This window comes from Marmota monax, unplaced genomic scaffold (assembly GCF_021218885.2).
Source record: "Marmota monax isolate L192 unplaced genomic scaffold, Marmota_monax_Labrador192_F-V1.1 WCK01_AAM20220418_F8-fsc00030, whole genome shotgun sequence".
In the NCBI taxonomy this organism is placed as follows: domain Eukaryota; kingdom Metazoa; phylum Chordata; class Mammalia; order Rodentia; family Sciuridae; genus Marmota; species Marmota monax.
In genome coordinates this window covers 4,902,763-4,916,499 of record NW_026691988.1, presented here as the reverse complement: position 1 = coordinate 4,916,499, position 13,737 = coordinate 4,902,763, and the positions used below count along the sequence as shown (strand labels likewise).

At 38.3% G+C, this 13,737-nt stretch overlaps 1 protein-coding gene across 2 annotated transcripts in view; it reads left to right on the top strand.

Annotated features, from left to right (window-relative positions):
- Slc18b1 (solute carrier family 18 member B1) overlaps window positions 1-13,737 on the top strand; it is a 53,365-nt gene that overhangs the window by 36,091 nt on the left and 3,537 nt on the right. For both annotated transcript variants that reach the window (XM_046449709.2, XM_046449716.2), the window contains exons 8-10: window positions 1,702-1,803; window positions 4,303-4,394; window positions 12,992-13,087. In XM_046449709.2, coding sequence (XP_046305665.1) covers window positions 1,702-1,803; window positions 4,303-4,394; window positions 12,992-13,087 — 290 coding nt within the window. The remainder of the gene's footprint in view (window positions 1-1,701; window positions 1,804-4,302; window positions 4,395-12,991; window positions 13,088-13,737) is intronic.

Genomic DNA, 13,737 nt, shown 5'->3' with positions numbered 1-13,737 from the left:
TTAATTTTAAAGACATCTTTACTTTTATCTGTTTACCCAATTTAAATTGAACCATTTGAATCACGTGAATCAAAGATATTTGGATCCATTTTTTAAATTTTTTATGAGCGCTCCTCATATATCTGCCAATTGTCATATAACTGCATGATATATGGACATACACACATACAGACATACCGACATACAACACATAACACAAGTGCGCACACATATACAAGGCCTTGTAGCTGTTTTTTCAGGTGAAATCTCCATTGCAATGTTTAAAAACTCCACAGTTTATCAAAAATAGAACTGATCAGAAAACATTAACTTGTCTGTAGGATCAAAATCATGAGCTCAAAAAAATATAAATACAGAATCTAAGAAAAAGCAAGAGTCCTGAAAAAGATGACTGGCCAGTAATTAGTAAATACCATATAATTTACTTTTTGGTTGGGGTCTAGTTTGAGTTCAGGTAAAAAGACACTTTTACTCTTTTTTTTTTTTTCCCTTGGGCCTGAGATCTGTCTCCTGCTGAGTGCTGCAGGCTTCCTTTATTTGCATATCAGCTTAAGTCCTGGCTGAGGTCTGGAATGAACTGGGAAAACTGGAATTCTGAGCAGAAATCTCATGCCTAAGGCATTTTAACCATAAGTCACAAGGCGCCAAATGTCCCATCCGGCAGGACACATCAACCTGGGCAGCAAACCTAGATGGGGAGGAATGAAGGGACAAGAGACAAGAAAGGTGACAGCAAGACAGGGGTCTGATCAAGCTGCAAACTTTTATTATTCACACAGGGGTATTTATATGCTGGGGATGGGGAAGCTCTCTAATCAGCAATTGCTGGATGTGGGTGGTAAAACTGCCAGGTGCAAGATGTCTGATGATCCTGATAACCACAGGATGTTCCAGGGAGATAGGTGGCTGAAGGATGTCTCCCAGGGGGCTGTCAGGCTAATCTTTGAAGGAGAATTTCCTTCTAGTCCCTGACAGAAAACAATTTAGATACCACTCCCAAAGATATCAATATCAGGTTGGCAATATTATCAGATTTGTATAAGAGCTTACTGTTTGAAAATTCTTTTAAAATGGATCATGTCTTATACATTTAAATTAGATATTAATATTCTTTTGAGATGGAGAAAGTAGATACATCAATGGTTTTCATACCAGTGGACCCCCAAGTGCAGTCTGTGGATTATGAGTATCAGTGATGCTGATTAGAAATACACATCCTCAGGCCCCATTCCATTCCCCAATTTCTGAATCACAAACCCCAGGGCTTAGATCCAACCTGTTTGAATAAGTTCTCTATGTAATTTTTATGTACACAAAAAAATTGTGAAACAGTGGATTAGACATTAAAATGCTATAATCCATACAAACTAAATTATGTTTTTTTTCCATATTTTTATTGGTGCATTATAATTATACATAATGGTGGAATTCATTGTTATGTATTCATCTAACTGAATATGATTAATATCAGAAATTACAAAGCAAAACATCTACATCTTCTGACCTCTGGTTAGGATCCCTGGGTGGCGGGGAGTCACCCAATGTTCAAAAACTAAGACAAAAATTAGGAATACTGCTGCGTGTTTATCAGTAGAATCGTGGTAATAGTAAGAGTTGAAGAAATGACAGGCAGGAGAGGTGGATGCTTGGTTTTTGAAAATGACTTAACCATGTAACTTGAATGTAGGGTTTGTTTTTCAGTTTCATTTACCAGCCGGATATGTGGGACTGGTCTTCCTGGGTTTGGCACTATCCTACGCCATTTCTTCACCACTCTTTGGCCTGCTAAGTGATAAAATGCCGGTATGTGTACCTCATTTATATGTGATCTTTTATATCAGTGATCTTCCAGCTGTTCCTCTAAAAATAATGGTCCATTGATGAAAATTGACACACTCAATTGGACTGCTAGAGAAACTCCAGTGTCTTCTGCAGATTCACTTTTAATTGCTTAATCTGGGAAAAGAGAAGTTTTATGTTAAAAGGATTATACTTTCTATTGTGTATATATGCCAGGCTGCACCAATTTGTAGTCCCACTAGCAGTGTGTGAGTGTACCTTTTTCCCTACATCCTCACCGAAACTTATTGTTGTTTGTATGCATAATAGCTACCATTCTGACTGGAGTGAGATGAAATTTTAGAGTGGTTTTAATTTGCATTGTGGCATATATACACAATGGAATATTACTGAGCAATAAAAGAGAATAAAATCATGGCATTTGCAGGTAAATGGATGGAGTTAGAGAAGATAATGCTAAGTGAAGTTAGCCAATCCCAAAAAATCAAATGTCGAATGTTTTATTTGATATAAGGAGGCTGATTCATAGTGGGATGGGGAGAGGGAGCATGGGAAGAATAGACAAACTCTAGATAGGGCAGAGGGGTGGGAGGGGAAGGGAGGGGGCATGGGGTTATTAATGATGGTGGAATGTAATGATCATTACTATCCTAAGTATTTGTATGAAGACATGAATTGGTGTGAATATACTATGTATACAACCAGAGATAGTGTTCTATATATAATAAGCATTCTGCTGTCATAGGTAAATAAAAAATTTACATAAAAACATAAATTTAAAAAATCAACCAGAAAAAAAAAAAAGGATTATACTTCCTAAAGGAAAAACTCTTGGGTGCAGAAAAAAAAAAAAAAAAAAAGATTAATCAGAGTTCTGGAGGTTCTGACCGGATTTGATCAATTGAGAGGTTGTCCTTCATGAGGAGGTAATTTAGGGTTTCTGGGGGAATGAAAGGATTGGCATGTAAGTATGCATTGATTATCTTATATTCTGTAGTCACCTTAATGGAAAATTCTGTTTGTTCTCTTTTAAGTAAGCCTAACCTATTAAATCAGGTAACTAGTATATAGAACTAGTACTGTTCATCAAATCTCACATTTCTGTGGCTTTTTCTATGACTTTGGTACTTATACACATTTTCCTTTCTATGGATTAAGCACTTATTTTTTGCATTTTCTCTTTTGCAGTTTTCTCAATATTTTCTTTTCTTTTTTTGTTATTGGTACTGAGAACTGAACACAGAGCCTTATACATGCTAGGCAAGTGCTCTAACAGTACACTACACTCCAAGCCATTTTTATTTTTAATTTTGTGACAGGATTTTGCTGAGTTGCTGAGGCTGGCCTCAAACTGACATTCCTCCTGCCTCAGCTTCTCAGGTACCTGGGAATACAGGTGTGCACCACCACGCTCTGCTGTCCCTCTTCATTAGCTGTGCATATATATTTGTCAAGACCTACATTATGTGGGGATCACTTATTAACCCAAGTGACAAGGAGCCAGTGTCTTAAACAATGTTTGGAACTTGGTTTTAAGATGTAGTCTTATATAACTTATTATACCCCTGTAACTTTTAGGCTGATTCAAGTAATTAGTAAGGAATAATTTTACTGGATGCCATCCTAGGCTGCTCAGATTGCCATACAAAATATCATAAACAAGAAAGGCTAATAGAAAATAGAAGTTTATTTCTCATAGGTCTGGAGGCTGGCATAGGTCCCAGATTCAGGCACTGGCAGATTGGTATCTGATGAGGGCCCATTTTCTGATACATAAATGGTATTTTTTTAAAAGAAATTATTAAAAAAATTTTTTTGTAGTTGTAGATGGATACAATACCTTTATTTTACTTGTTTATCTTTATGTGGTGATGAGCATCAAACCCAGGGCCTTAAGCCCACTAGGTGTTGGGCAGGTAGAGTGCTAGGCAAGCACTTACCACTGAGCTACAACCCCAGCCCCCATAAATGGTATCTTTTCCCTATAACTTCATATGGAAGAAGAGGCGAAGGAGCTCTCTGTTGCCTCTTTTGTAAAGATACTAATCCCTTTCAGGAGGGCTCCATCCTCCTGATCAAATTACTTCTAAAGCCTCACCTCTGCATATGATTGCAGTGGGCCTTGGGGTTTATCATGAGTGTGGGGGTACACATTCATTCACTCTGTAGCAGATACTTTTTAAAGATGATAAGTCTAGGTATTGAGGTACTTGCTGAGTTCCTTACAGTGGCTACTTTATAAATTGCTCTATATTCGGAGTAGTTAATGATGTGCAAAATCTGCACTTCATCCCCTTCCTAAGGAATTCTTGTCCTTTATTCAATTTTCTATCCTATGGTCTACTGTCCTTGCTTTTGATTTTTTCATCTGCTTATTTTCTCTTAAATGTAAAGTTGCATTTGAATTTTCAAATATCATGACTTGTGTGCTTTAATGATTGTGTTTTATAATGTTTGAAGGAGAGTCTTTAAGAGTTTCTTTGGACTCTTTCTCTTTATCAGCATCTAAGAAAATGGTGTCTGGTTTTTGGAAACTTAATCACAGCAGGGTGCTACATGCTCTTAGGACCCGTCCCTTTCTTGCACATTGAAAGGTAATTTTTTTTCTTCTATTTTGGACAAAATAGCATTAAAAATTATTTTTAAACAATGTTAATATAGTTTAATATTTAAAAATCCTTAATATTTAAATAATTACTTTGATTTAGGCCTATATTGAATTGTTTGTTATATTGACAGTATTTTACTTTACTAGAAGCTAGCATAGGTTCAAGCAAACAGAAATGCCTGAAATCTTTACCAAATGAGAAAAACACTTATCACTCCCTTGTTTGCACTCACTTTGAAAATAGGATTTGTTGCTGTTCACCTGGGGTTGATAATTCTTAGAATATATTTTTGTTTTTTCTATTTTTCTTCCTCTCTTCTGAGGCAGGGACCAAATCTTTTATTTCTGTGTCATCATTAGATGTATTCAATGCTCATTCAAGCTTGTTTATATAATTTATTTGCTAAAGTAAGATGAAAGTTTCTTAGACCTTTTTAGACACTTCCAGGTTAAGATAGACATCATGGAAAGAGAAGGATTTCAGTGTCTTTCAGACTTAAATTTGAATTTTGGCTTTGCCACTTAACTGGTACTGTGAAATGGGGCAAACACAATTTTTAAGAGCCTCAATTTTCTTATTATTTACCAAAAGGAGCCAATGATTACAGTAACATTGCAAGGATTAAATGAGATACTGGGGGTCAGGGAAGATGGCGGTGAAGGGAGTGCATCACCCCCGTGTACCGTGTCACTGTGCGGGAGAATGACGAGTTAGAATGGCTAAAAGCTATCTTGTTAGGAATTTCCAGCAAAATTGGGGTGCTCCAAAACCTAGAGGAAGGATTTCCATCGCCCGAGGATTAGTTACTGGGGCTCAAACTAGAGCGATTTGTCCGCATGGAGGGTCAAGCTGCTTATTCAGCAAATCGCCCCGCTGCTAGAGACTGCAGAGCCGGGAAACGAGCTAGCAACGCAAAGATACAGCGCTGCGGATTCTGCGGGCTCCTGCTGGCTGTGCCCTCACTGTGCTCAGTGCTGAATTCTGGGTTTGAGACGGGGAAGGAAGCAGTCCAGTTCGGTTCTCCACACCGGTCAGACCACCGAGGAAGCCAGCGGCCACCATCTTAGAGAGCTGACGTCACCATCACCTGTTTTCGACTGATCGCAGCTCATTCAGCTATAGAACAGGTAATTTCAGGCTGCCGTTCGCCTGCATCTCGCAGACATACTGCTCAGGCTCAGTGCTAAAGAACCCGTGGAAACTGCTTCTCAGAGCCTGCTCCTATCAGAACATACACCGAGCCCGGAGAGGCCGAAATCCGGCTCCCATTCGCCTGCGTCTCGCAGACAAACTGCTCTGGCTCAGGGCTAAAGAACCAGTGGAAACTGCTTCTTGGTCCGGGTCCTGCTGAATACTGTGGAGGTAAATGCCAACCGAGCCTTCATAGGCAGTGGCAACAGGATTGAGACGGGGCTTGAGAGGGCCAGTCAGGACCCACCCATTGTTTTGGTCACCCGGCAAAAGGGAATGAAATGCTGCCATTCACATGTGATACCAACATGGCAGAGATCTGATGTCATCAGAAAGTGGCAGAGGAGATAACTTCATTGATACCAGCGGCGACAGGTGTGTAATCCCCTAGCCCCCCCCTCCACACAGTGGGGAAACCTCAAGTGCCCCTCCCAGCTCTCCCGTGAGCATGATACTCAGACGGAGGGATTCAGGAGTGGCGCGGGACCTGCGGCGCGGGACCCCCAGGGCTACCACTCCCACCAGCGCAGATAACTGAGGTCTCTTGCACCAGCTCCTGGGGGCGTGGCTACTGGAGGGCAAGCAAAATACGCCGAGGGCTCTCAGCCCCAATCTCCACAACCTTAGGGGCTGAGGGATTGGCAAGCAGGGATAGGGTGCCCAGTTGTTCAAGAAGATAGGGCTCCCGTAAGCAGCAGACCTGGCATGTAGCCAGTACTGTGGTGAGTGTCACCTGTGAACGGGGCCAGTGGCGAGGTGACTAGACAAAAGAAACGGCCCGAGACACTCAGGAGTGGAGACCCGCCCATTCGGGGAGGAGGAGCTGCTGCACAGTGATTGGTTCCCGCGCACTGAGAGGAGAAGCTTGGCCCAGTGGGCACAGCTCCACCTACTGGAAGAGAAGTTAATCGAACTCTAAGACTGCATTTTTTAATTTTTAATTTTAATTTTTTTTCTTCTTAATTTTTTAAAATATTTTTGTATTATTTATTAATTTTTTACTATCACTTTTTTGATTATTTTTTATTTTTTTAATTTTTTCTTTTTTTATTCTCTATTTTTTTCTTTTGTCTTTTCATTTCTTTTCAATTTCCTTATTCCCCTTTCCTTGAATTCTTTCTGTTTACTCTCATTCTCGTTAGTGACTTCTTCCCTTCCCTTCTAATGCCTTTCCTCCCAAGCAATACGATGCTGTTTATGTGTAATTTACTAAATATGTATAGGTCAATGTTCCGAGGCGTTATATAGTGCTACTAAGACCTTAACTTCCCCTAAATACTCCAGACCATTCTCCTGTTAATATCCCTCGTCAGTAGAGCAACCTTCCAAGGTTGCCAAGAGATACTAACCTCAATACCACATCATTCGACCTAAATATAAGTCCCAAGACCAAACCGCAGACTGCTATATGCCATCAGAATCCATACACAGTTTAGGAAACGAATGAATCTACATTACAGTGCAACAAAACTCATCATCTCTAGTCATAGTCTCCCATCACAAAAGAGAGACCCCAGAGACACACAAAACCAAATAAATTTATAGGAGTAAACAGTAACTTAGCAGTCAAACAGAGCAAGAAGTAACATAAGCAGCATGAAAAAGCAAGGAAGAAAAGGAGTACAAACAATGCAGGACAGCCCAAATATACAGGAGGACCTAGAGGCAACAGAAAAATGGCCAAATAAAGAACTCAAAGAATACCTTAGACAGATGGAATGGAATCTTAGAGAGGATATGAGACAGCAAATTCAAACAATGAAAGAACTCATTGAAAATGAAATACACAAGCAAATAAAAGAAGCAAATAAGCATCTTTATCAGGAGATAGAGATTATTAAAAAAATCAAACAATAATTTTAGAAATGAAGGAAACTATAACCCAAATTAAAAACTCAATTGAGAGTATCACCAACAGAGTGGAGCAAGTAGAAGCCAGAACGTAAGATAATGAAGACAAAATGTATCATCTTGAAAAGAGCCTAGCCAACTCAGGAAGGCTGGTAAAAAACCACGAGAAAAACATCCAAGAGATATGGGATAACATAAAAAAACCAAACTTAAGAGTCATCAGGATAGAGGAAGGCATAGAGGTTCAAACCAAGGGAATGGACAACCTGTTGACTGAAATAATTATAGAAAACTTTCCAGACATAAAAAAGGAAATGGACGTACAAATTGTAGATGCATACGGGACACCGAGCATACAAAATCACAGTAGACCAACGCCAAGACACATTGTTATGAAGATATCCAATATACAGAACAAAGAGAAAATATTAAAAGCTACAAGAGAAAGGAGGCAGATTACATTCGGGGGTAAACCAATAAGGTTAACAACGGATTTTTCATCACAGACGCTGAAAGAGAGAAGATCCTGGAACAACATATTTCAAACTCTGAAAGACAATGGATGCCAACCAAGAATTTTGTACCCAGCAAAATTAAGCTTCAGGTACGACAACGAAATAAAAATCTTTCATGATAAACAAAAGTTAAAAGAATTTGCAGCCAGAAAACCAGCATTGCAAAGCATCTTGAGCAAAACACTGCACGAGGAAGAAATGAAAAACAATAACCAAAACCAACAGTGGGAAGTACCTCAGTAAGCCAGACAGCAGGTGGAAAGCTAATCATGGAGAAACAAACCAAATTAAAAAAAAAATAGATAAATAATCAAACATGGCTTGAAATACAAATCATGTATCAATAGTAACTCTAAACGTAAATGGCTTAAACTCACCAATAAAGCGACATAGGCTGGTAACATGGATTAAAAAAACAAATCCAACAATATGCTGCCTCCAGGAGACACATTTGATTGGAAAAGACATACACAGGCTGAAGGTGAAAGGCTGGGAAAAAACATACCACGCACACGGTCCTCGTAAGCTAGCAGGGGTGGCCATCCTCATATCGACTAAAATCGACTTCAAGATTAAGTTAATCAAAAGGGATAAGGAAGGACATTATATACTGTTAAAAGGAACCATTCACCAACAAGACATAACAATTATCAATATTTATGCACCAAATAATGGTGCTGCGACATTCATAAAATAAACTCTCCTCAAGTTCAAGAATCAAATAGACCACAACACAATAATTATGGGTGACTTCAACACTCCTCTCTCACCACTGGACAGATCCTCCAAACAAAAGCTGAATAAAGAAACAATAGAACTCAATACCACAATCAATAACCTAGACTTAACTGACATATATAGAATATATCAACCATCATCAAGTGAATATACTTTTTTCTCAGTAGCACATGGATCCTTCTCAAAAATAGACCATATATTATGCCATAGGGCAACCCTCAGTAAATATAAAGGGGTGGAGATAATACCATGCATTCTATCTGATCATAATGGAATGAAACTGGAAATCAACGATAAAAGAAGGAAGGAAAAATCATACATCTCATGGAAAATGAACAATATGTTACTGAATGATTAATGGGTTACAGAAGACATAAAGGAGGAAATCAAAAAATTCTTAGAGACAAATGAAAATACAGACACAACATATCAAAATCTATGGGACACAATGAAAGCAGTTTTAAGAGGGAAATTCATTGCCTGGAGGTCCTTCCTCAAAAAAAGAAAAAAACCAACAAATAAATGAGCTCACACTTCATCTCAAAGCCCTAGAAAAGGAAGAACAAAACAACAGCAAATGTAGCAGAAGGCAAGAAATAATTAAAATCAGAGCAGAAATCAACGAAATTGAAACAAAAGAAACTATTGAAAAAATTGACAAAACTAAAAGTTGGTTCTTTGAAAAAATAAATAAGATCAACAGACCCTTAGCCATGCTAACAAAGAGAAGAAGAGAGAGAACTCAAATTACTAACATAAGAGATGAAAAAGGAAATATCACAACAGATGCTACAGAAATACAGAAGACAATTAGAAATTATTTTGAAACCCTATATTCCGATAAAATAGAAGATAGTGAAGACATCGATAAATTTCTTAAGTCATATGATTTGCCCAGACTGAATCAGGAGGATACACACAATTTGAACAGACCAATATCAATGGATGAAATAGAAGAAGCAATCAAAGGACTACTAACCAAGAAAAGCCCAGGACCGGATGGGTATACAATGGAGTTTTACAAAACCTTTAAAGAAGAATTAAAACCAATACTTTTCAAGTTATTTCAGGAAATAGAAAAAGAGGGAGCCCTTCCAAATTCATTCTATGAGGCCAACATCACCCTGATTCCGAAACCAGACAAAGACACATCAAAGAAAGAAAACTACAGACCAATATCTCTAATGAACCTAGATGCAAAAATCCTCAATAAAATTCTGGCAAATCGGATATAAAAACACATCAAAAAAATTGTGCACCATGATCAAGTAGGATTCATCTCTGGGATGCAAGGATGGTTCAATATATGGAAATCAATAAATGTTATTCACCACATCAATAGACTCAAAAATAAGAACCATATGATCATCTCAATAGACGCAGAAAAAGCATTCGACAAAGTACAGCATCCCTTTATGTTCAAAACACTAGAAAAACTAGGGATAAAAGGAACTTACCTCAACATTGTAAAAGCTATCTATGCTAAGCCTCAGGCTAGCATCATTCTGAATGGAGAAAAATTAAAGGCATTCCCTCTAAAATCTGGAACAAGACAGGGATGCCCTCTATCACCACTTCTATTCAATATAGTCCTCGAAACACTGGCCAGAGCAATTAGACAGATGAAAGAAATTAAAGGCATAAAAATAGGAAAAGAAGAACTTAAATTATCACTATTTGCAGATGACATGATTCTATACCTAGAAGACCCAAAAGGGTCTACAAAGAAACTACTAGAATTAATAAATGAATTCAGCAAAGTGGCAGGATATAAAATCAATAGGCATAAATCAAAGGCATTCCTGTATATCAGCAGCAAAACATCTGAATTGGAAATGAGGAAAAACACCCCATTCACAATATCCTCAAAAAAAAAAAAATACTTGGGAATCAACCTAACAAAAGAGGTGAAAGACTTATACAATGAAAACTACAAAACCCTAAAGAGAGAAATAGAAGAAGATCTTAGAAGATGGAAAAATATACCCTGTTCATGGATAGGCAGAACTAACATCATCAAAATGGCGTTATTTCCAAAAGTTCTCTATAGGTTCAATGCAATGCCAATCAAAATCCCAACAGCATTTCTTGTAGAAATAGATAAAGCAATCATGAAATTCATATGGAAAAATAAAAGACCCAGAATAGCAAAAGCATCTCTAAGCAGGAAGTGTGAATCAGGCGGTATAGCGATACCAGATTTCAAACTATATTACAGAGCAATAGTAACAAAAACAGCATGGTACTGGTACCAAAACAGGCGGGTGGACCAATGGTACAGAATAGAGGACACAGAGACTAATCCACAAAGTTACAACTTCTTATATTTGATAAAGGGGCTAAAAGCATGCAATGGAGGAAGGATAGCATCTTCACCAAATGGTGCTGGGAAAACTGGAAATCCATATGCAACAAAATGAAACTGAATCCCTTTCTCTCGCCATGCACAAAAGTTAATTCAAAATGGATCAAGGAGCTTGATATCAAATCAGAGACTCTGCGCCTGATAGAAGAAAAAGTTGGCTCCGACCTACAGACTGTGGGGTCGGGCTCCAAATTCCTTAATAGGACACCCGTAGCACAAGAGTTAATAACAAGAATCAACAAATGGGACTTACTTAAACTAAAAAGTTTTTTTCTCAGCAAGAGAAACAATAAGAGAGGTAAATAGGGAGCCTACATCATGGGAACAAATTTTTACTCCTCACACTTCAGATAGAGCCCTAATATCCAGAGTATACAAAGAACTCAAAAAATTAAACAATAAGATAACAAATAACCCAATCAACAAATGGGCCAAGGACCTGAACAGACACTTCTCAGAGGAGGATATACAATTAATCAACAAGTACATGAAAAAATGCTCACCATCTCTAGCAGTCAGAGAAATGCAAATCAAAACCACCCTAAGATACCATCTCACTCCCGTGAGATTGGCAGCCATTATGAAGTCAAACAACAACAAGTGCTGGCGAGGATGTGGGGAAAAGGGTACACTTGTACATTGCTGGTGGGACTGCAAATTGGTGAGGCCAATTTGGAAAGCAGTATGGAGAATCCTTGGAAAGCTGGGAATGGAACCACCATTTGACCCAGCTATTCCCCTTCTTGGACTATTTCCTAAAGACCTTAAAAGAGCGTGCTATAGGGACACAGCTACAACAATGTTCATAGCAGCACAATTCACAATAGCTAGACTGGAACCAACCTAGATGCCCTTCAATAGATGAATGGATAAAAAAAAATGTGGCATTTATACACAATGGAGTATTACTCTGCACTAAAAAATGACAAAATCATGGAATTTGCAGGGAAATGGATGTCACTAGAGCAGATTATGCTAAGTAAAGCTAGCCAATCCCTAAAAAATAAATGCCAAATGTCTTCTTTGATATAAGGAGAGCAACTAAGAACAGAATAGAGAGGAAGAGCATGAGAAGATCACCACTAAACAGGGATGAGAGGGGGGAGGGAAAGAGAGAGAGAAGGGAAATGGCATGGTAAAGGAAGGAGACCCTCATTGTTACACAAAATTACATATAAGAGGAAGTGAGGGGAAAGGGGGGAAAAAACAAGAGAGAGAAATGAATTACAGTAGATGGGGTAGGGAGAGAAGACGGAAAGGGAGGGGATGGGAGGGGAGAGAAGGGGAGGGGAGGGGGGATAGTAGAGGTTAGGAAAGGCAGCAGAATACAACATACACTAGTATGGCAGTAGGTAAAAAAGTGGATGTGTAACCGATGTGAATCTGCATTATGTATATAGGGTAAAAATGGGAGTTCATAATCCGCTTGAATCAAATGTATGAAATATGATATGTCAAGAACTTTGTAATGTTTTGAACAACTAATAAAAAAAATGAGATACTGTTCATTAAATAACTGGCCTAGTGCCTGATGTAGAACAAACGTTAATTTCTGTCTTATACCTTTCTTTCTTTGCCGTTGTTTGGGGTTAATTAAATTTCAAAGCCAAGTGATTCAATGACCAGAGTTAATATTGATATTTTAACCACTTTTGAAAAAATTTTGTATGTTGGGAAGGCAGGTTGGCCCAAGACCTGTGATGTGTGTGACCAAAGAGACTGAGACACCACATGGGTGAATACGAGGGACTGAATGGTGACTCAACAGGATGAAACACACCATCAGAGGGGAATGGGAACGAGGCCAGTCACCTCATCTATGAAACAAACTTCTCTGGGATCCTGTATGTCTCAGCATTAAGTTTTATAGCTCTAAAAATGCTAATGTGTTTGTTTTTGTGTTCTCCAAAACTCTTTTGTAGTCAGCTGTGGCTGCTGGTGTTGATATTAGTTATAAATGGCTTCTCTGCTGGAATGAGTATAATTCCGACTTTTCCGGAGATTCTCAGTTGTGCATAGTAAGTTACTCTCGTCGCTTCAAGAACTGTGCTGCAAACAGCAGTGAGTGTGACAGGCTTTCTTGAATTTTTCTATTTTGTAGGATATTGGATTTTTCCCCCCAATAGTAAATCTTCATGCCATAGAATGCATATGTATGTATATGCATGTAAATAATTATAAAATCATGTAAATTATAATATATAGTATTATTAATACACATAGGTAGAGCAGGTTGAAGATAGATGCTTGGCTTGGTTTTTGCCTTAGCATACATGTAATTTGGAAAAGCCATTGCAAAATGGAAAGGCCTTTGCCTTGTGCCCCTTTCGTGGTGGAATCCATACAAGACCACAGGGTGATGAGGCTTCTGTCACCTGTCCATCATTCCTTGGTTTGATGAGCACATTGGTGAAGAACTATAAGTACTAAGGCTATGCTGGGTCAGTTCAGCAGTTGTAGAAATAAGAAGCTGCCTGTGTTTTCTTAAAGCTGCCCATTATTCTCCTCACACTTTCATCTCATTTTATGAATTTCTTTTTTTATATAAAAGAAATAACTTATTGTAGTTTTCTACTACATTTCTTTGTAAAATTTTTTGGTGGTTGTTCTATGGATTTTAATTACAGTCTTAACTTTCCACTATCTACTTAGGATAAACACTTTACCA